Source organism: Hypanus sabinus, chromosome 9 (assembly GCF_030144855.1).
Source record: "Hypanus sabinus isolate sHypSab1 chromosome 9, sHypSab1.hap1, whole genome shotgun sequence".
In the NCBI taxonomy this organism is placed as follows: domain Eukaryota; kingdom Metazoa; phylum Chordata; class Chondrichthyes; order Myliobatiformes; family Dasyatidae; genus Hypanus; species Hypanus sabinus.
In genome coordinates, this window is record NC_082714.1 from 140,587,559 (window position 1) to 140,609,726 (window position 22,168).

At 41.6% G+C, this 22,168-nt stretch overlaps 1 protein-coding gene across 7 annotated transcripts in view; it reads right to left on the reverse strand.

Annotated features, from left to right (window-relative positions):
* The window catches only part of ptprt (protein tyrosine phosphatase receptor type T), a 1,496,000-nt gene that overhangs the window by 99,585 nt on the left and 1,374,247 nt on the right, over nucleotides 1–22,168 (reverse strand). For all 7 annotated transcript variants that reach the window (XM_059980706.1, XM_059980710.1, XM_059980709.1 and 4 more), the window contains one exon: nucleotides 12,232–12,419. In XM_059980706.1, coding sequence (XP_059836689.1) covers nucleotides 12,232–12,419 — 188 coding nt within the window. The remainder of the gene's footprint in view (nucleotides 1–12,231; nucleotides 12,420–22,168) is intronic.

Genomic DNA, 22,168 nt, shown 5'->3' on the forward strand with positions numbered 1-22,168 from the left:
AAGGGCCAAGTTAACCTTGTGCACAAGGCAACATGCAGGCACAGCAGTTGGTAAAAGAGGCAAATGGTACATTGGCCTTTATTAGAAGAGGATTTGAGTAAAGATGTCATATTACAACTATACAGGCCCTCAGTGAGACAAGGAGTATGGTGTAGAGTTTTGATCCCCTTACCTAAATAATGATATATTTACCATAAAGGGAGTACAGCAAAGATTCACAAGATTGGTTCAAGCTTGTTGGACTTGTTGCAAGAGGGTCGCCTGGGATTGTATCCTTGAGGATTTCGCAGAATGAGAGATATTCTTATTACAAAGTTCATACAGGATTCAACATGGCAGCTGCCATGAAGATGTTTTTTTCCTGGCTGAGGAGAATAGAATAAGGGCTCATATAAGGGAAAGCCACTCTGAAATGAGGTGGGAAGAAATTTAGTCATGTAGAGAGTGATAAATCTTTGGAATTCTCTGCCCTAGAGGACTGTGGCTGCTTAGTCATTGCATGCAATTAAAACAAAGATAGATTACTGGATATTCAGGAATTCTGGGATATTGCAAGAGTGCAGGAATGTGGCAATGAGGTAGAAGATAAGACATGATCTTAATGAAAGGTGGAGCAGGTTCAAATGGCCTACTCTTGTTCCTATTCAAAAATTTCTTATAAACAGTGACCAAGATATTCTGAAGTTTATTGTGGGCTCTTGTAACCAAAGCCATAGAGTAACAGTGGAAGAAATGCATGTTTGAGGTGGCAGTTGGCAGTGTCAATCAAATGGCTACATCGTTGTGCGTTATGTTAAGTTCTTGACTACTATTGCATATGCAGTCATTTAGAAAAGCAGAGAGCATCCTGCTCTCCCGACTTGTATCAGGAGGTACAATGACTGCAGGTGGCTTAACCATTGATTTGCTTTTGTAGCTATAGTATTACATAGCTGCTCTGATCAAGCTTCTTTCCAGCAGTGATTTCCAGGATATTGGCAGTTGCAGTCTTAGCAATGGCAATGCTCTTGAATGTTAATGTTAAGTGGTTATGTTGTATCATGTAGAGATGGGTTAGTGCCTAGCAATTTTGTGACTTAAGTGCTACTGTGGAATAGAATGTGATGAAAAATGATAAAAGGTCAGTTTCTAGAAACATAGAAAACCTACAGTGCAATACAGGCCCTTTGGCCCGCAAGTTTCTGCTGAACATGTCACTACCCTAAAACTTACTAGACTTACCTATAGCTCTCTATTTTTCTAAGTTCCATGAACCTATCCAAGAGTCTCTGAAAAGACCCTATCGTATCCACCTCCACCACCTTTGCTGGCAGCTCATTCCATGCACTCACCACTCTCTGAGTAAAAAACTTAAACCTGACATCTCCTCTGTACCCTCTCCCCAGCACCTTTAACTGTGTCCTCTTGTGTTAGCCATTTCAGCCCTGGGAAAAAGCCTCTGACTATCCACACGATAAACGCCTCTCAACATCTTATACACCTCTATCACCTATATCACCTCTTATCCTCCGTCACTTCAAGGAGAAAAGGCCAAGTTCACTCAACCTGTCCTCAATAAGAAATGTTCCTCAATCCAGGCAACATCTTTGTAAATCTCCTCTGCACCCTTTCTATGGCTTCCACATCCTTCCTGTAGTGAGGTGACCAGAACTGAGCACAGTACTCCGAGTGGGGTCTGACCAGGGTCATATATAGCTGCAACATTACCTAAATTCAATTCCACGATTGATGAAAGCCAATACACCGTACGCCTTCTTAACCACACAGTCAACCTGCGCAGCTGCTTTGAACGTCCTATGGACTCGGACCCCAAGATCCCTCTGATCCTCCACACTGCCAAGAGTCTTACCATTAATACTATATTCTGCCATCATATTTGACCTACCAAAATGAACCACTTTCCACTTATCTGGGTTGAACTCCATCTGCCACTTTTCAGCCCAGTTTTGCATCCTATCAATGTTCTGCTGTAACCTCTGACAGCCCTCCACACTGTCTACAACACTTCCAACCTTTGTGTCATCAGCAAGTTTACTAACCCATCCATCCACTTCCTCATCCAGGTCATTTATAAAAATCACGAAGAGTAAGGGTCCCAGAACAGATCCCTGAAGCACACCACTGGTGACTGACCTCCATGTAGAACATGATCCATCTACAACCATTCTTTGCCTTCTGTGGGCAAGCCAGTTCTGGATCCACAAAGTAATGTCCCCTTGGATCCCATGCCTCCTTACTTTCTCAATAAGCCTTGCATGGGGTACCTTATCAAATGATTTGCTGAAATCCGTATACACTACATCTATTGCTCTTCCTTCATCAATATATTTAGTCACACCCTCTGGGAGTTTCATTGACTTTCATTGAACCTTACAAAATCCTCTGAACAAACACCCAGCAGCTCGCTAATTGGGAAAGCCATTCCACAAACTAGTTAAGCAACAGCGTAACATACATACAGAATCATACCTTACAGACAATGTGACAGACCCCTTCATCACATTACCTGATTTCACCAGCAGGACTAATCAACCAGAGTCTGCAGCACAGCAGTACTGAGGAAAGAGCATCTTCAGCATTGTCTCCATGTCCCATTGAAGAATCATTGTATGAGATCAATCACAGGCCTGATTATGTTTGCAACAAGTGAATCATGGGGCACCATGGTAACATAACGGTTAGCGAGTGAGGTGCGTTAGAGTTTGGAATTCCATTCTGGCACCATCTGTAAGGAATTAGTATGTTCTCCCTGTGACCACGTGGATTTCCACCAGGTGCTCCAGTTTCCTCCACAGTCCAAAGATCTACTGTTTGGTTGGTTAATTGATTGTTGTAAATTGTCCTGTAATTTTGTTGTTCTTCTCCACGGCTTTGTATCTTTATGATGAGATCAAGTTGCTTGATCAATGCTCAAGCTTGCTAAGAGACAGCCAGATTCGAACTGGAGACTACTCGCCTCAAGGTCCAGTCCAGATACCACTGTACCACAGGCCGGCTTAAGGATACCCTATAATCAATTTACAGGTCTTGCTTATGCTTACTATTCTATAGATTTGATAAAGATGTAAGATGTCTGCAGAAAAAGAATCTCAGGGCAGTATGTGGTGACATGTAGGTTGATAATAAATTTTGCTTTGAACTTTAATTAGGCTAGTGTTAAATAGGTGGGTTGATTGGCGACACAGCTCTTTGGGCCAAAAAGGCTTATTCCAAGCTGTATCTCTAAACAAATAAATACTGGGAAGAATTACTGACAGTACCAAGGGGCAGAATGTACTCAGGGTGGGGGACCTCGATATCCAACGCCAGGACTAGTTTGGTAGCACCGCTACAGACCAATTTAGCCATGCACTGGAGTCCATAGCTGCTGGAATATAGTGAGAGAACCAACTTGACCTCATCCTCACCAATCTATCTGCGGTAGATGGAGCTGTTCAGAATAAAAATTTTGCCAAAGTAACTACTGTGTTGTCCTGGCGGAGAGAAAGCCCGATTGTCTCACAGGGACATGCCCCATCATTTTGTGTGGCACTGCAAATGTGCTCAGTGGCGTTGTCTCAGACAGAACTGATAACTCAAAACTGAGCATGCCTGAGGTTCTGTGGACTATCAGGAGCAAGAGAAGTGCCCCATCTCAATCTGTAACATCATTATCTGATACTTCTTCTTTCTGTCTGCCATCAAGCCAGGGGATGAATCCTGGTTCAGTTAGGAATGTTGACCCAGATAATGGGATGCCAGCCACAATACAGGATTACGAGCCTGCAATAGCTTGCGATTAGTGATCTCACAAGCAATACATCAGATCAGACTCTGCATTCTATCACATCTGATAATGAATGGCAGTAGAGAATGAAACAGCTAACAGGAGGATGAAGGTCCAAGCACATTTCCTTCCTCAATGCCCAGCTAATGAAAAAGCTTCAATCCTCATAATGATACTAAGCCAAGATTCCCAGCATCAGTCAACAGCCACTTTGATTCGCTCCTACGCGCATCCAGAAAACTGGAAGCAGCAAACTCTATAAGACTAGGCAACAGGACAGATGTAATATTGAAGATTTGAGCTTCAGGACTAGCTGAACCTCTGGTTAAGCTGTTCTAGTATAATTACAATAGACCCAGTAATATGAATTTTTTTTTTAGGTATAATCTGTTCACAAAAAGCAGGACAAATCCAATCTAAACAACAGAAACTCCGCAGATGCTGGAATTCCAAGTGACACACACAAAATATTGGAGGAACTCAGCAAGCCAGGGAGCATCTATGGAAAAAAGGAAACTGTCGACATTACAGGCCGAGACCTTCACCAGAATCAAATCCAGTCCAGCTAATTTGTTATGCAATCAGTCTCCTCTCAACGATAAGTAAAGTGAGACAATGGATACTGATGGTGACATCAAGGAACACTTCCAAATAATCTACTGCCTGATGCCCAGTTTGGCCTTTACCAGTACCGATTGATGCTCGCTACTGCCTTAGTTCAAAGTGCAGAATACTGGAATAAAAAACTAGAACATCCTGGAAACTCAGCACGTGTGGAAAGAGTTACCATTTGAGGCTGCAGAATCTTTTTCTGAGCTTTGAAGTAAGTTCCTCGTTTTAATCTTTGCTTCATTTTGCACTTTGACCCATTTCGCTGCTGAGCTCTGTTTCCTGTTAGTCACTAATTTTCTGTCCATACACCTTCAGCCTCTTTTATTCTTGGTTCCCAGTCCTGATAACAAGCCTATTATGTGGCAACTGATTTGTTGCTTTTGGGAAGTCCATGTGAAACTCATCAACTAAATTCCTCTTTAAGATTTTCATTCTTCAACCATTTCACGCTGCCTTTCTTAAACCCTTTAGCAGGTGACTGTAAACTTTTTCCCTGATCCTGATGTCTTGGACATTCTCCACTTCTGGTCACAAACTGACAGGTCTACAGTTATTAACACTTCATTTTTTTGAATAAATATCTAATATTTGCAATTTTTCCAATTGTCGGGCACCACTCCTGAATCTGTTTACGTGTGAAAGATTATGACCAATGGCCTCCCTTATTTACTTAGCAATTTATGTTAAGCCTGGATGTCCAGATGATCTACTTACTCTCAGTGTCATTGGCTTTTCTTGAACCTGCTTTTTGTCAATTTCTGGCCCAGACCAAAGACTTGCTTAGAGCTGTTACAGAAGCCACATCTAATTGTGTGCTTTGTTGTATTATTTTATGAATTGGTAAAGTTGAAATTGAGCAAAGGAGATTCAGCCCATGAAAATACCACTACTCATTATATTTTCCTTTCTATAAATCATATATAATTATTTTCTCCTGTTCTCCTATCTTATCATGGATGACTTTAACTTCCCTAATATTGATTGGCACTTGAGTAGTTCCAAGGGTTTAGATGGGGTAGAGTTTGTTAAGGGTGTCCAGGATGGATTCCTGTCACAGTATGTTGACAGGCCAACTCGGGGGAATGCCATACTAGAACCTGTATTAGGTAACGAACTGTGTCAGGTCACAGATCTATCAGTGGGTGATCACCGCTCCCTGACCTTTAGCATAATCATGGAAAAGGATAGAATCAGAGAGGACAGGAAAATTTTTAATTGGGGAAGGGCAAATTATGGGGCTATAAGGCTAGAACTTGCGGGTATGAATTGGGATGATGTTTTTGCAGGGAAATGCACTATGGACATGTGGTCGATGTTTAAGGATTGCTTGCAGGATGTTAGGGATAAATTTGTCCCAGTGAGGAAGATAAAGAATGGTAGGGTGAAGGAACCATGGGTGACAAGTGAAGTGGAAAATTTAGTCAGGTGGAAGAAGGCAGCATACATGAGGCTTAGGAAGCAGGGATCAGATGGGTCTATTGAGGAATATAGGGTAGCAAGAAAGGAGCTTAAGAAGGGGCTGAAAAGAGCAAGAAGGTGGCATGAGAAGGCCCTGGTGAGTAGGGTAAAGGAAAACCCCAAGGCATTCTTCAATTATGTGAAGAACAAAAGGATGACAGGAGTGAAGGTAGGACCGATTGGAGATAAAAGTGGGAAGATGTGCCTGGAGGCTGTGGAAGTGAGCGAGGTCCTCAATGAATACTTCTCTTCGGTATTCACCACTGAGAGGGAACTTGATGACGGTGAGGACAATATGAGTGAGGTTGATGTTCTGGAGCATGTTGATATTAAGGGAGAGGAGGTGTTGGAGTTATTAAAATACATTAGGATGGATAAGTCCCCAGGGCCTGACGGAATTTTCCCCAGGCTGCTCCATGAGGCAAGGGAAGAGATTGCTGAACCTCTGGCTAGGATCTTTATGTCCTCGTTGTCCATGGGAATGGTACCGGAGGATTGGAGGGAGGTGAATGTTGTCCCCTTGTTCAAAAAAGGTAGTAGGGATAGTCCAGGTAATTATAGACCAGTAAGCCTTATGTCTGTGGTGGGAAAGCTGTTGGAAAAGATTCTTAGAGATAGCATCTATGGGCATTTAGAGAATCATGGTCTGATCAGGGACAGTCAGCATGGCTTTGTGAAGGGCAGATCATGCCTAACAAGCCTGATAGAGTTCTTTGAGGAGGTGACCAGGCATATAGATGAGGGTAGTGCAGTGGATGTGATCTACATGGATTTTAGTAAGGCATTTGACAAGGTTCCACACGGTAGGCTTATTCAGAAAGTCAGAAGGCATGGGATCCAAGGAAGTTTGGCCAGGTGGATTCAGAATTGGCTTGCCTGCAGAAGGCAAAGGGTCATGGTGGAGGGAGTACATTCAGATTGGAGGGTTGTAACTAGTGGTGTCCCACAAGGATCGGTTCTGGGACCTCTACGTTTTGTGATTTTTATTAACGACCTGGATGTGGGGGTAGAAAGATGGGTTGGCAAGTTTGCAGATGACACAAAGGTTGGTGGTGTTGTAGATAGTGTAGAGGATTGTCAAAGATTGCAGAGAGACATTGATAGGATGCAGAAGTGGACTGAGAAGTGACAGATGGAGTTCAACCCGGAGAAGTGTGAGGTGGTACATTTTGGAAGGACAAACTCCAAGGCAGAGTACAAAGTAAATGACAGGATACTTGGTAGTGTGGAGGAGCAGAGGGATCTGGGGGTACATGTCCACAGATCCCTGAAAGTTGCCTCACTGGTAGATAGGGTAGTTAAGAAAGCTTATGGGGTGTTAGCTTTTATAAGCCAGGGGATAGAGTTTAAGAGATGTGATGTAATGATGCAGCTCTATAAAACTCTAGTTAGGCCACACTTGGAGTACTGTGTCCAGTTCTGGTCGCCTCAGTATAGGAAGGATGTGGAAGCATTGGAAAGGGTACAGAGGAGATTTACCACGATGCTGCCTGGTTTAGAGAGTATGGATTATGATCAGAGATTAAGGGAGCTAGGGCTTTACTCTTTGGAGAGAAGGAGGATGAGAGGAGACATGATAGAGGTGTACAAGATATTAAGAGGAATAGACAGAATGGACAGCCAGCACCTCTTCCCCAGGGCACCACTGCTCAGTACTAGAGGACATGGCTTTAAGGTAAGGGGAGGGAAGTTCAAGGGGGATATTAGTGGAAGATTTTTCACTCAGAGAGTAGTTGGTGCGTGGAATGCACTGCCTGAGTCGGTGGTGGGGGCAGATACACTAGTGAAGTTTAAGAGACTACTAGACAGGTATATGGAGGAATTTAAGGTGGGGGGTTAAATGGGAGGCAGGGTTTGAGGGTTGGCACAACATTGTGGGCCAAAGGGCCTGTAATGTGCTGTACTGTTCTATGTTCTATGTACTATTCTATGTAAAACCTAATGATTTATATGGCACATCGTGACAATTATGGACGGATAGACATTTTTTTTGCTTGCATATAAGCAATAACTTCCCCACCTCAAACCTTAGAAATATTTTCCACCAGACTAGCTGCTTAAGAAGTCATCTATAAGTAATATGGCAGCTAATTTGTGCAATACAAGCGATGTTGACCAGCAATGTGATAATGATTGGGCAAACACGAGGAAATCTGCAGATGCTGGAAATTCAAACAACAACACACACAAAATGCTGGTGGAACACAGCAGGCCAGGCAGCATCTATAGGGAGACGCTTCGGGCTGAGACCCTTCATCAGGACTAACTATGTTAGGGCTGCCCGGTTCATTGGCATACAGTATATTCTGCAGGGATCTTTTATGATGCTCCCTTGGGAAGGAGTCAGAATCTTCCATTTTTGCTTCTGCTGTAAAATGAACTATAGAAGAAGAAGAAGAAAGTCCTTAAATCTGAGTGGAGTCATCAGGACGCTGTCGTGACGGCGTTTTTTTTTAGCAGGCTTTTTTATTTTTATGAGGCCAAGTTGCTAGCTTGACGCTTAACCCAGCATGGATGGAAATTGTGCAAGGGGGCTGGCTACGTTCGAACTCGGGAGCCTTCGCTCCAAAGTCCGGCGCTGATGCTGCTATGCCACCAGCCGGCCAAAATGAACTATAGACTTCCTTAAATCTTATCTTCAAGTATCTAAATCAATTTTGCAATCATTCAAAAGATGTAATAATTGAGCCAAGACTTATAATTTCTCAGTAAGTTTTTTATGTCCATATACATCTTGTGCTGATGTGTTTTAGTAAAATGGGGCAGCATGGTAGTGTAGTGGTTAAGCAACCTATTACAGCACCAGCAATCTGGGTTCAATTCATGCTGCTGTCTGTGAGGAGTTTGTATGTTCTCCCTGTGACCACTGTCATCTTTGTTCTGGATAAAAGACAAACGTTGTGATGGTTTAAACTAACACATATTTATTCACAGGACACTATAGTCATGGCTTCCAGCTCCACACTTTTGTGCACACTCTCAGTTCACCAATGTTACTTCTGGTTTCCGAACTGGGAAACTTTGTAAACTGGGAAATGAAGTTCTTTATTACATATACACAAAACACAACCATGTGTGCTTTCTCTGGGCAATCTGGTTTCCTCCCATATTCCAAAGACCGTATGGGTTGGTAGCTTAAATGTTCACATGGGTTTAATTGGCAGGTGTGGTCTCATTAGGGATATTGGGTCCATATCTCTAGTTAGAAAAAAGTTTGTGTTCTACTTTTCATTTCTGGAACTTTGCCAAACATCAGATCACTTGGGAAGATTTTTGTTTTCTGCCAATGAAGTGGTAATGCATGGTAGCTCCTTTGCAAATTCAGAGGTTTCTTTCCTCAAAACTCCACTTACATTTCTGAATGAATGGAAGGTTATCAACACGTACAAAATCACACTTACCATTCCACCTTTCTCATTAAACATTATATACTCCAAAGCTCTGATAATGAACTTGTCAACATTTATGCAGCTTAAGTAGCTTGTTAGGTGCTTGAGAAGAGCTAAGTGATCATTACTGTGGTTGCTTTGTGATTGACTAATATCTGTCATTGCAACTAATGGAACAATAGTCTTGAAAATTATGCTAAAAGTGCTAATTCATGCACTTCAGTAAATGGCTTATTATTTACAATACATGAACAGGTGGCTTATTATTTACGATACACAAAATGGCAGTTTATGAAAATCCATCTTTAGACTTCTTTGGAAGAGAATTGATAACATTCTATTTCTTAATATATACAGAACAACTCGTGTAATAACACACCGCTAACTTAGGTGTCTTCCGTCTGGAAAATTACCTAAAGTTGTTGACAGTTTTGAAATAAGACTATATGACATAGGGCAGAATTAGGCCATCCAGCCCATCAAGTCTGGTTGACCATTTGACCATAGCTGATTTATTTTTCCTCTCAATCCCACTCTCCTGCTTTTCACTACCTACTTGTTAACCTTTTATCTGTTGATTCCAGGGATAAAGATGTCATTTCACGTTACTAAAGGTGGTCTAAAAAGTGCTCTATCAGAGTTAAAAAGCAAAAATTATCCAGAAAATTTCAGCTTCTAAATATTTTAGTGGGCTAGCACTGTACTAAAACAAACCAATATGCTAATTTGATGGCTGCAAATTAGAAGGATAGCTTAATAAGCTGCAAACAATCTCTGTCCTATAGCTTAAGGCAGCTTACATAGTTTTGTAATCAGCTGAGGTCCATGTGTTTGCTCAATAATAAATGAAAAATGAAATTTCAGAAAAACCTTTGATACATGGCAAGATATGAAGAAGCATCATATAATGTTAAAAGCTCATTGATTTTATTTTTGTATTTGTTAAAATGCCATATCAAATGAAGGCAGAACAATACCAGCAAAGATTACTTCAGCTTTTCTTGTTGTGCAAACTCTCAAAATATCACACAGCTCAGATAGGTTAAAGAAATGATAAGAATTAAGACAACAGAAAGCTCCTGTATATGAAATGATGAGCAATTAGCCCACACAAAGCACACTCAAGCCTAGTTCATTGTTTTAAGATGAAGCTGTTTATGTATTATCTCAGAAAGGGGAGCAGCATTCAGTCAACGCTGTGCTGGTACTGATTCTTTCTTATAAGCTGGTTTCTTAAGGTTGTTATAGCTTGGGGGGGGGGTGGTGGTGGTACTGGGGACAAGCTACCTCCACCTAATAAATGCTCCCAGTGACGTGAACCTCAAATAGCCTTTGATAAGCAAGTCCAGCTCCTGCCCTTCACGTGTGGCTTAGTTACTAAGCCCGGCAGAATCTTTTCTACAGACAGGAGAATGGGCAAAGGCAGGTTACTGGTGACTTAGATCCGGTCACTTTGGGCAGATGAGTTAGCCGTGGTTGGCAGCACATCTTGGAGAAGGAAAACTCTGATTTCAAACCTCCACTGCCTTGTGTCTATACCTACTCAAGGGGAAGGCTTTGGGATTAAACCCCGAGGAAGAGCTCCAGAGCTGGAGACTCTAAGGCAGTCCTACGTTGACTGGCAACTCCTGCAATGCTGCTGGTACCGGACTATATTGGTCTCAGCCGTTCATTTGGGTTCATCAGCTGCATGGAGAGGGAAAGCTTGCTCCATGAGTAACAGCTTGCTCTCCATATCATATTGCCCTGGACTGCGTATCTAGGTAGCTAGGACGCAACATCCATGGCCGACCCTGACAGGGAGAGGCCTCACTCACTCACTCCTTCTTATGTATTACACTCCTTTAGGATTCAAAGGTCTCTACAAAATTACAACATCAACATCTTGGGTCAATCTTCTGGGCTCAATGTATTTCAACAAAATGTTTGCTTATTCCTTTCAAGTATTCAATGTATGTATTAATATTTTAAAGCTCCAGCATAATTTTGATGTAAATTGATTGGAATTTGAAGACAATGCAAAGTAGAATGCCAGTTTTCATTATCTTAAGAAGTGCAGTCTCTATTTTGGACCATTGAGTGTCAATGTATTCTTCAATGACAGATGTCAATGAGTGACATTCATTTACTCATATTCACATATAGATTGTAAGTGCACCTCAAGAAACTTGTGATTTTGTTTGAAAATATATTTAAACTAGACTATATAAGATATAAGTTATTTGGAAGTATGAATAAGATTGCATTGTCAAATGCAAAGAGGAGAGACTTGTGTCTTTAGACACAAACATTCAACAAGCGCTGTGAGCACAGAGGTTGCATATTACTAATTTTGTTATTCACTGGCAGAAATCTTTGTTATTCAGGTTAACTACAACCAATACAGAGTATGATCACACATGAGCTTATTTATTCTTATTATTCGTTTTGAGGTTCATATTTAACAGCTTAACGTTTCCAGTTGATGATAGTTCCCATTGGCCTCCATTCATGAACTGACACAGAAGCGTGTTAGGAATGGTGTTACCAACAGTGATATACTGACTCCTATATGCCTGTAGTTAATCAGATTTGAGGCAATTAAGGTGCTGTTGGGTTGCCCATATCATTATGCATCTCAAATGGGACACAGACGGAAGCAATGGACTCAGATGCTACCCCTGCATGTGTCACGTTCTTCACCGGCCATGCCCTGTTGTGAAGCTGCAGTCTTTGTTTTCCTTTTGTGTAGTGGATTTCATCACTATCATGATAGAATCATAACATTGCAAAGACAATTTTGAGCTACAGTACTCTTGTGAGAAATATTGCACAGAACTCTGATTTTATCATTTTTGAATCTTTGCCAGATCTGTCCCTGAAGGCAAAACAATATTAATATCTCCACCATAAATTCCTCCTCTTTTTTTCCTTTCACTAAGCCATCATGGAGTCTAATTTTTGAGCCTTTCATTTTAAGAATGGGTTTAAAAGAATGAATTGTGATGAATATGAGTTTGGACTTACCTCATACTCTTCTTTAAAGCCATAGCCCTTGCCACATTTCATCTGTGTGATGTGCTGCAGTAAGTCTGCTACTCGGATAGCAGGCTGAAGTTGTCCAGATTGATATGACATTTCAACAGGTTCACAATTCCTATAGGAATGAGTTTGAACAACCCTAGTAGTCTGGCTCATATCGTCATGGTTGCTGCCTGCAGAAAACATGTGACAATTAGAAATCAGCGTCCAATCTCCTAAATCCAAGCTGAAATCCTTAAAAGTCACATTCAGAAATAATATAACCATTTTGTTAACTCCCCTTCTACTCATTATTTTGACTTTTCATGTAGACACACTAACACACACATATTCACTTTTATTTGCATGATGACCTGTAGCTAAGGATGATGGCAGAATGACAGTGTGGAGGATCAGAGGGATCTTGGGGTCCGAGTCCATAGGACACTCAAAGCTGCTGCGCAAGTTGACTGTGTGGTTAAGAAGGTATACAGTGCATTGGCCTTCATCAACAGCGGGACTGAGTTCAAGAGCCAAGAGGTAATGTTGCAGCTATATAGGACCCTGATCAGACCCCACTTGTTGTACTGTGCTCACTTCTGGTCACCTCATTACAGGAAGTATGTGGAAGCCATAGAAACGGTGCAGAGGAGATTTACAAGGATGTTGCCTGGATTGGGGAGCATGCCTTACGAGAATAGGTTGAGTGAAATTGGCCTTTTCTCCTTGGAGCGATGGAGGATGAGAGGTGACCTGATAGAGGTGTATAAGATGATGAGAGGCATTGACCATGTGGTTAGTCAGAGGCTTTTTCCCAGGGCTGAGATGGCAAACATGAGAGGGTACAGTTTTAAGGTGCGGGGGAATAGGTACAGAGGGGATGTCAGGAGTAAGTTTTTTACGCAGAGAGTGGTGGGTGCATGGCAGCTGTGGTGGGGGTGAATACAATAGGATCTTTTAAGAGGCTCTTGGATAGGTATATGGAGCTTAGAAAAACAGAGTGCTATGGGTAACCCAGGTAATTTCTAAAGTAAATACATGTTCGGCACAGGATTGTGGGCCGAAGGGCCTGTATTGTGCTGTAGATTTTCTATGTTTCTATGTTTCTAAGATGAGTAAAATGGAAATAGCAGAATAATATTGTGAGATCAAATATGATGAAATAGAAGAAAATATTCTTTAATCCACGGGGAAGAGAACTACATAATATGATGTCATCATGATAAGTAACAAATTTTGAATGAGTGCTATATTCTAAGATCATAGATGACAAACTTCCCAAAATATAAACACACTGAAAGTGCACTGAAAGTGCTATGTAAGTGCATATCAGAGAATTTTACTTCTATTTTAAAATATTCTGCACATGTACACACAAAACAATACCAAGACCAACAAAAGTGAACTTCTGCGGTACGTAACTCCTCATTAACTATGGGTGGAAGGAGTACTGTATAAGAATTGTTTTCATTCGGATTTGCAGTATTGATAGTTTTTTATCAGTCTATCTGAATTTCCCAGGCGCATTGAGCAACTTAGAAAAGTTCGCTGCAGTACTGATTGGAAGTCACTAGAAGTCACTATTAGATTTAAGAAGTGAGGTTATCTTACTGAAAATTTCTAGAGGCAGTGGGCAAGAATCACACCAGTTTTGATTCTGCCGGTCCCTCAGGGCTCAGTTTGATTTGCTTCTGAGGTGAGTGATGAGGCCAATGTGGGAGCTGCAGAGCTTTCCACCTCTGGGCCGGAGGTTTCTGACTAGACGGGCAGATGGTATTTGAGAAGTGGCGTGCTCCTTCCACCCTTAGTTAATGACAACTCCTGAAAAAGTTCACATTTGTTGATTTTGGTACTTACTGTGCGCATATGTTTAGAACATTTTAAAATAAGCTTCGGTAAGCAACTGAAATGGTTTCAATTAAGAGATTTCAAAAAAGAAGAGCTATAACCTGGAAACTAAGGATTCAAAAGAAAATGCTTCTTGATCAAACCCATCACCATTAGCCCAAATATAAAATCTCCCATCAATCAAAATAAAAAAAAAGTAGCCTAATTATAATTCCAGAATACTGAGCAGTATTCTATTTGCTTACATCCTGGCTGGAAAATTTCCAGAAATTTTGGTGTGTATTTATTGTTTAAGTGTGTGGCAGAGGTCAGATTTCCAAAATATTAATTAAACTAAGATCCAAAATCACTTTTAAAGGATATCATAAATATGTATACCTAATTTGATATGAAGGAGTTCTTAGAAAGAGATGTACAAGTCTTTGTCATCAACATTTCACATGAACTGAATAAGAATGACCTTTGAGAAAACAAATCTAAGCAGGTACAATTTCAATGTGGATGCTGTTTAATTTTACTGTAAGTTATCCAGAGAAACATATATTTAAGAGATATATTTGCATAAATGAACTGAACATAATTACTTCTTTAAAAATTGCCTGATAATTTTAAAAAAGTATTTGCACTCCACTCTTTTCTGCAGTACACATGCTTGGTCAAAGCATCATCTGAATTAACATAAACATCAATACATTTATAGTCAGGAATATTTTTTACATGTTTAAAGCCAACAAATTTGTACTGTAACAGCTTCAACTTATTATCATGACAAAAGTTATTTATGTGATGCTTTTAATAACTTGTAGTATGGGAAGATCTTATTTTAAGCAACATTGGACAAAATGGTAATTTTAATACATACAATGTTTTGCACTGTTATAAAAGGATACAGAAATGAAAATCATAGTAACATATGCAAACAAATGATATTTTATCATTGATTATGGAATTGAAATGTATCACCCCACCTCCCTTTTCTGCTGGGCTGCATCAGGAGATAATGCCAGAGCCAGTCAGAGTGAACATAATTGGTTCAATTACTGACTAAGATTAATTTCAACAAACTATCATTGCATTTCTCTGGATAATTTTATGGAGAGAAAGTTCTGATTTCTCCAGACTTCACACTGATACAGTACTTATCATTGCCACTCAGCCCATTGGGAACAAGCTAGCTCCAGTCACAGCAAATCCATCAGTACTATTCCCCATCTCCTTATTCTCTTTCCCTCCAGCCCTGCAATAATTTCCTTCATACCCTATTCTATTTGCGTTCTGTTTATGCACTGGCCTACATTAATGCATAATTTACAGTAACAAATAAATCTCCAGCTCATATTTCGACATGGAAGGGAATAGGAGTACCCAGTGGAAAGCAATACATCTTAGAGAGAACATGTGATGACAAATGAAGCCAAGATTGAACTTGGGTGCCGGGAGTTGTGACACAGAGACACGATCCGCTGTATCATTCCACAGTACAACAGAAAGTTGTATACTCTACACGTCCTATATACAACAGTTCATTGAAAAAAGTCCTCTTTTCAACTGAACCTGATTAGCCTATTGTTAATGTAAATTATGAATTTGGTACTTCACCCTGTTCCCAGTTCCATAACCAGTATTTTGACCTGGTCTCACCCTACCAGAGATATTCCTCCGTCCTCTCCACCCACTGCAATTTAAGACTGTCATTCACTATCGCTCTATCCCAATTCTGATGAAGGGTCTCTACCTAATATGCTAGCTCTGCTTCCTTTTCCACAATTGCTCCCTGATCTGATGATTGTTTCTAGCATTTCGTGGAAACCCAGTGAGGTACAGTGCCAACTTGAAAATATGGTTCCAAATGACATGCAGAGGAAGATGATTAAACAGATGACACATGGACAGGGCAACATATACAGTATAAATAATGGTACAACCAATTCCAGCTGAACATAGTTTTACCATTGTGTGGAATATATTAGAGAATTAAATAAGAAGCATTTTAATAAAAGGGTGAGGTTTCAAGATGTTTGAAGAGGTCTGATCACTGTCTCATTGAGCCCATGATGAATCCATTTGGACACAAGGAATGAATGAAATGGACATCAAGAAAATTATGGACTTCTGGAGGACATTGCCAATTCCAAAAGAAACATACTTCAAATATTTCAGCAATGGGGATAAATTAAATAAAATATGCATTTATTTTAACTTATTGCAACCTTCTAGGGTCTTTGTTACATAGAAAATCTAAGTCCAGGCACCACCGGAGGAGTAGGGAGGAATAACTAAATATGCAACTGTTTTCCACAGAGGTTTTAGTTACAAATGACAGGGAAGGATAAAGAAAGATCAAGAAATCTGGTAAGTGATTTATGGTGAGGCACCTCAAAATCCTGCCAATGATGATAGATTGGAGCGACACGGTACCATAGTGGTTAGCACAATGCTTTAAAGTACCAGTGACCCAAGTTCAATTCCCTCTGCTGCTTGAAAGGAATTTGTATATTCTCTCAGTGACTGCAAGGGTTTCCTCCGGGTGCTTCAGTTTCTTTCCATGTTCCAAAGATGTACTGGTTGGTAGGTTAATTGGTCTTCGTAAATTTTCCCATGATCTGGCTAGGATTAAATCGGGACATTGCTGGGTGGCATGGCATGAAGGGCAGGCAGGACCTATTCTGTGCTGTATGTCAATAAATTAATAAATGTAGGCAGGGAGTAAGGCTTAGAGTACCACTGAAGACAGGAGGATGTCAGAGGTGCAGAATGGGCTGAAGCCATAGATGTATTTACAGTCATAAATGAGAATTTTGATAAACATATGCAGGAAGTTAGTGGATAAATACATAAAAAGGCTAACATTTATGGGAAAAGAGAAGAAACCAGGTCTGTACAAAACTTTTTCAGAAAGCCAGTGAAATATGATAGATTCCTACACTCTGAAGCTGAAGTAGCAACTGAAGAGGCTCTAATTGGCAATCTCAGTCTGGAACATATGCTTGAAATTGTATACACCACAATGATATCTTGGTGTGACTATGAAGTGCTATTGCCATTTGAGTGCCTTGTTCCATTCAATTGTACACGGGCAGGAATGTAATTTTGATTGTTTTTGGTTGGGTGAGTTATGCAGGCACAATGTACAAGTGCAAACACAGCCTGGGTCCTTGCCAAACGTATTGATTGGTTGAGGAGACGAGCCTGTGCTCAGAATGATCCCTCAACTTAGATGTGTCCTTGGATGCACAGTCAGGTTTGTTCTGAAGCATCAATGCATTGATCCGTTATTCCATCCCTCGCTTCATTGTACATGTAAATAAGTTAAATGCTCAAAGTTCAAAGTACACACATGTCACCATACACAACCCTGAGATTAATTTTCCCATGGGCATACTTAGCAAGCCTATAGAATAATAACTATAACAGGATCAGTGACAGATCAACCAGGGCGCAGACAACAAATTGTGCAAATGCAAATATAAATAAATAGCAATAAATAATGAGAACATGAGATAATGAGCTAAAGGGTCCTTAAAGTGAGATCATTGGCTGTAGGAACATTTCAATGATAGGGCAAGTGAGTGTAGTTATCCCCTTTTATTCAAGATCCTGATGGCTGAGGGGTAGTAACTTAAACCTGGTGGTGCGAGTCCTGAGGCTCTTATACCTTCTAGCTGATGGCAGCAGTGAGGTGAGAACATGGCCTGGGTGGCAGGGATCTCTGCTGATGGATGCTGCTTTCCAATGACAGCATTTCATGAAGATGTGCTCAATGGTTGGGAGGGTTTTAGTCTTCATGTACTGGGCCGAATGCACAAACTTCTGTAGGGTTTGTACCTTTTATGAAATTGGAGCTGGAAAAGCCTTGAGAGATTTGCATCACTCAGGGGAGAAGTTAATACATATGACTCCCTTGCAACAATGTTCTATTATGTTTAAGATTTGAATTGTTATGTACAATATCTTTGGCTGTGAAAGCGAACACCTTACAAAGACATTTCTTCCACTTTCTCTACCATTGTGCAGACAGCTGTACAAATCAGGTAATTGCTGGTAGTGTGTTTTTGACAGGGGGAGGAAGAGATTGAAGGAGGTATGGGATATTCAATAGAAAAGGTCAGTCAGGAAGAGGATAGTTGTGGCCCATAAAGGCCGAGGTAGAACAGAGTGGGCAATGGGGATGGTGGTGATGCGCAGAGGGTGGAGCTGCGAGAAGGTGGTGAGCAGGGGAACAAATCTTAAACAGACATAGATTCATAGAGTTGTACAGCTCAGATCCAGGCCCTTGGGTCCATCACATTTGTACTAACCCTGGCTGTCATCTATCATCATCATGTGCCATGTCATATGACTTAGGTGGTCATCATACCATGACCGTGATTGTTCATTGCAAATATTTCTACAGAAGTACCTTCTTCTGGGAAGCTTCTTTACAAGATGGGTGACCTCAGCAATTATCAATACTCTTCAGAAGGTTGTTTGCCCGGCATCAGTGGTCGCATAACCAGGACTTGTGATATGCACCAGTTGCTTATATGACCATCCACCACCTGCTCCGATGGTTTCACGTGACCTGGATCGGTGGGTGGGAAGCGGGTGGGCTAAGCAGGTGCTACACATTACCCATGGGTGACCTGCAGGCCAGCAGAGTAAAGGAGAACCTTACTCCTCTGTTGGTAGATACAGATCCCCACTCGGTCACCCTAATCTATACCAATCCCATTAATACACATGATCCACAGCCCATGGTGATCGAAGAGCTTGTTTAAAGATTAAGAGAATACCTGCCTACACCAGCCACTCAGGCAGCACTTTCCAGAATCAAACCACTCTCTTTTTTGAAAACCTTCTCTGCATCTTCTCACTTTAACTTTAACCTGATGTTCTATTGTCTTTGACATTCTACTGTGGGAAAAGATTGTCACTATCTATCTTACTCATCTCCCTCATATGCTTGTATGCTTCACCTTTTCTGTCTAACAAACCCAGCCTGTCCAATCTCTTCTTAGAGCTGAAATGCTCCAATCCGGGAAACATTCATGTGATTCTCCTCCCCACCATCTTTAGTGCAGTCACATCCTTCCTCTGGCATGATGACCAGAATTGCACATGATCTCATAAGACCATAAGACAGGAGTAGAATTAGATCATTCAGTTCATCGAGTATGTTCTGCTAGTCACGGCTGATTTATTTATCCTGCTCAAACCCATTCACCTGCCTTCTCCCTGTAACCTCCCTGGCTCCACAAATCAAGAGCCTACCAATCTCCCCTTAAAATATACATAATGAATTGGTCTCTGCAGCTGTCTGTGGCAATGAATTCTGCAGATTCCTCTCTCTGGGTAAAGAAACTTCTTCTCATTTCAGTTCTAAAGGAACATCCTTTTATTCTGTGCTGTGCACACTGGTCTGAGACTCTCCCATCAAGGAAACATCCTTTCCATACCTATTTTAACCAGGATATGCAACATTCATAGCCTTCAATGAGATCCCCTCCACCCCTATCCTTTTAAATTCCAGACAGTATAGGCCCACAGCCATCAAATACTTGTCATATGTTAACTCTTTCATCCAGGAACCTTTCTTATAAACTTCCTCTGGACCCTTTTCAATGCCAGCACATGCCTTCTTAGATACAGGGTGTAGAACTGTTCACAATTCTCCAAATGTGGTCTGATTAATGCCTTATAAAGTCTCAGCATTACATCCTTGCTTTCATATTCCAGTCCTCTCAAAATTATTGCTAACATCGATTTTGCCTTTCTTACTACTGACTCAACCTGTAAGTTAACCTTTAAAGAATACTGCACAAGGACTCCCAAATCTCTCTGCAACTCTGATATTTGAGTTTTCTTGCCAGTTAGAAACTAGCGCACACCTTTATTCCTTCCATGAAAGTGCATGACCTTACAATTCCCAGCATTGTATTGCAGCTGCCACTTCCCATTCTCCTCATCTGTCTAAGTCATTCTGTAGACTCCCTGACTCCTCTAAGGTCAATACATTAAAGGTATGTCAAAAGGGCAATATTACAATAGTCATGGGGGACTTCAATATGCAAGTGGATTGGAAAAATCAGGTTGGTGCAGGATTCCACGAGAGAAAATTTGTAGAATGCGTATGAGATGGCTTTTAAAGACAGACAGACGGACATACTTTATTGATCCCGAGGGAAATTGGGTTTCGTTACAGTCGCACCAAACAAGAATAGTGTAGAAATATAGCAATGTAAAACCAGAAATAATTAAATAATAATAGGTAAATTATGCCATGGAAATAAGTCCAGGACCAGCCTATTGGCTCAGAGTGCCTGACACTCTGAGGGAGGAATTGTAAAGTTTGATGGCCACAGGCAGGAATAACTTCCTATGACACTCAGTGTTGCATCTCGGTGGAATGAGCCTCTGGCTGAATGTACTCCTGTGCCTAACCAGTACATTATGGAGTGGATGGGAGACATTGTCCAAGATGGCATGCAACTTGGACAGCATCCTCTTTTCAGACACCACCGTCACAGAGTCCAGTTCCACCCCCACAACATCACTGGCCTTACAAATGAGTTTGTTGATTTTGTTGGTGTCTGCTACCCTCAGCCTGCTGCCCCAGCACACAACAGCAAACATGATAGCACTGGCCGCTGCAGACTCGTAGAACATCCTCAGCATCATCCGGCAGATGTTAAAGGACCTCAGTCTCCTCAGGAAATAGAGACGGCTCTGACCCTTCTTGTAGACAGCCTCAGTGTTCTATGACCAGTCCAGTTTATTGTCAATTCGTATCCCCAGGTATTTGTAATCCTCCACCATGTCTGCACTGACCCCTTGGATGGAAACAGGGGTCACCGGTACCTTAGCCCTCCTCAGGTCCACCACCAGCTCCTTAGTCTTTTTAACATTAAGCTGCAGATGATTCTGCTCACACCATGTGAGAAAGTTTCCCACCGTAACCCTGTACTCAGCCTAATCTCCCTTGCTGATGCATCCAACTATGGCAGAGTCATCAGAAAACTTCTGAAGATGGCAAGACTCTGTGCAGTAGTTGAAGTCTGAGGTGTAGATGGTGAAGAGAAAGAGAGACAGGACAGTCCCCTGTGGAGCCCCAGTGCTGCTGACCACTCCGTCTGACACACAGTGTTGCAAGCGCACGTACTGTGGTCTGCCAGTCAGGTAATCAATAATCCATGACACCAGGGAAGCATCCACCTGCATCGCTGTCAGCTTCTCACCCAGCAGAGCAGGGCGGATGGTGTTGAATGCAGCGAAGAAGTAAAAAAATAGGACCCTCACAGTGCTCACTGGCTTGTCCAGGTGGGCGTAGACACGGTTCAGCAGGTAGACAATGGCATCCTCAACTCCTAGTCCAGGCTGGTAGGCGAACTGGAGGGGGTCTAAGTGTGGCCTAACCTTAGGCTAGAGCTGCTCTAGAACAAGTCTCTCCAGGGTCTTCATGATGTGGGAGGACAATGCCACCGGTCTGTAGTCATTGGAGCCACTGGCGTGCAGTGTCTTCGGTACAGGGACGAAGCAGGACGTCTTCCACAGCACAGGAACCCTCTGGAAACTCAGGCTCAGGTTGAAGACATGGTGAAGTACTCCATATAGCTGGGGGGCACAGACTTTGAGCACCCTGGGGCTGACACCATCCGGGCCTGCAGCCTTGCTTGGGTGGAGACATTTCAGCTATCTTCTCAGCTGAGCAGCTTGAGGTTGAGCACACCAGGGGATAGGGTATTCTGGATTTGGTGTTGTGTAATGAACTGGATCTTATTAGGGAGCTTAATGTAAAGAAACTCTTAGGAGGCAGTGATCATATGATAGAATTCACCCTGCAGTTTGAGAGGGAGAAGCTAAAGTCAGATACACCTGTATTACAGTGGAATAAAGAGAATTACAGAGGCATGAGAGGGGAGCTAGCCAAAGTTGATTGTCAGGGATGATGGCAGAACAGAAATTCTGAATTCAAGCCATAAGTGTTCTGAAGGCAGGATAATGCAACTGTGGCCGGCGAAGAAAGTCAAAGACAAAATAAAAGCAAAAGAGAGGGCATATAATAAGGCAAACATTAATGGGAAGTTGGAGGATTGGGAAGCTTTGAAAAATCAACACA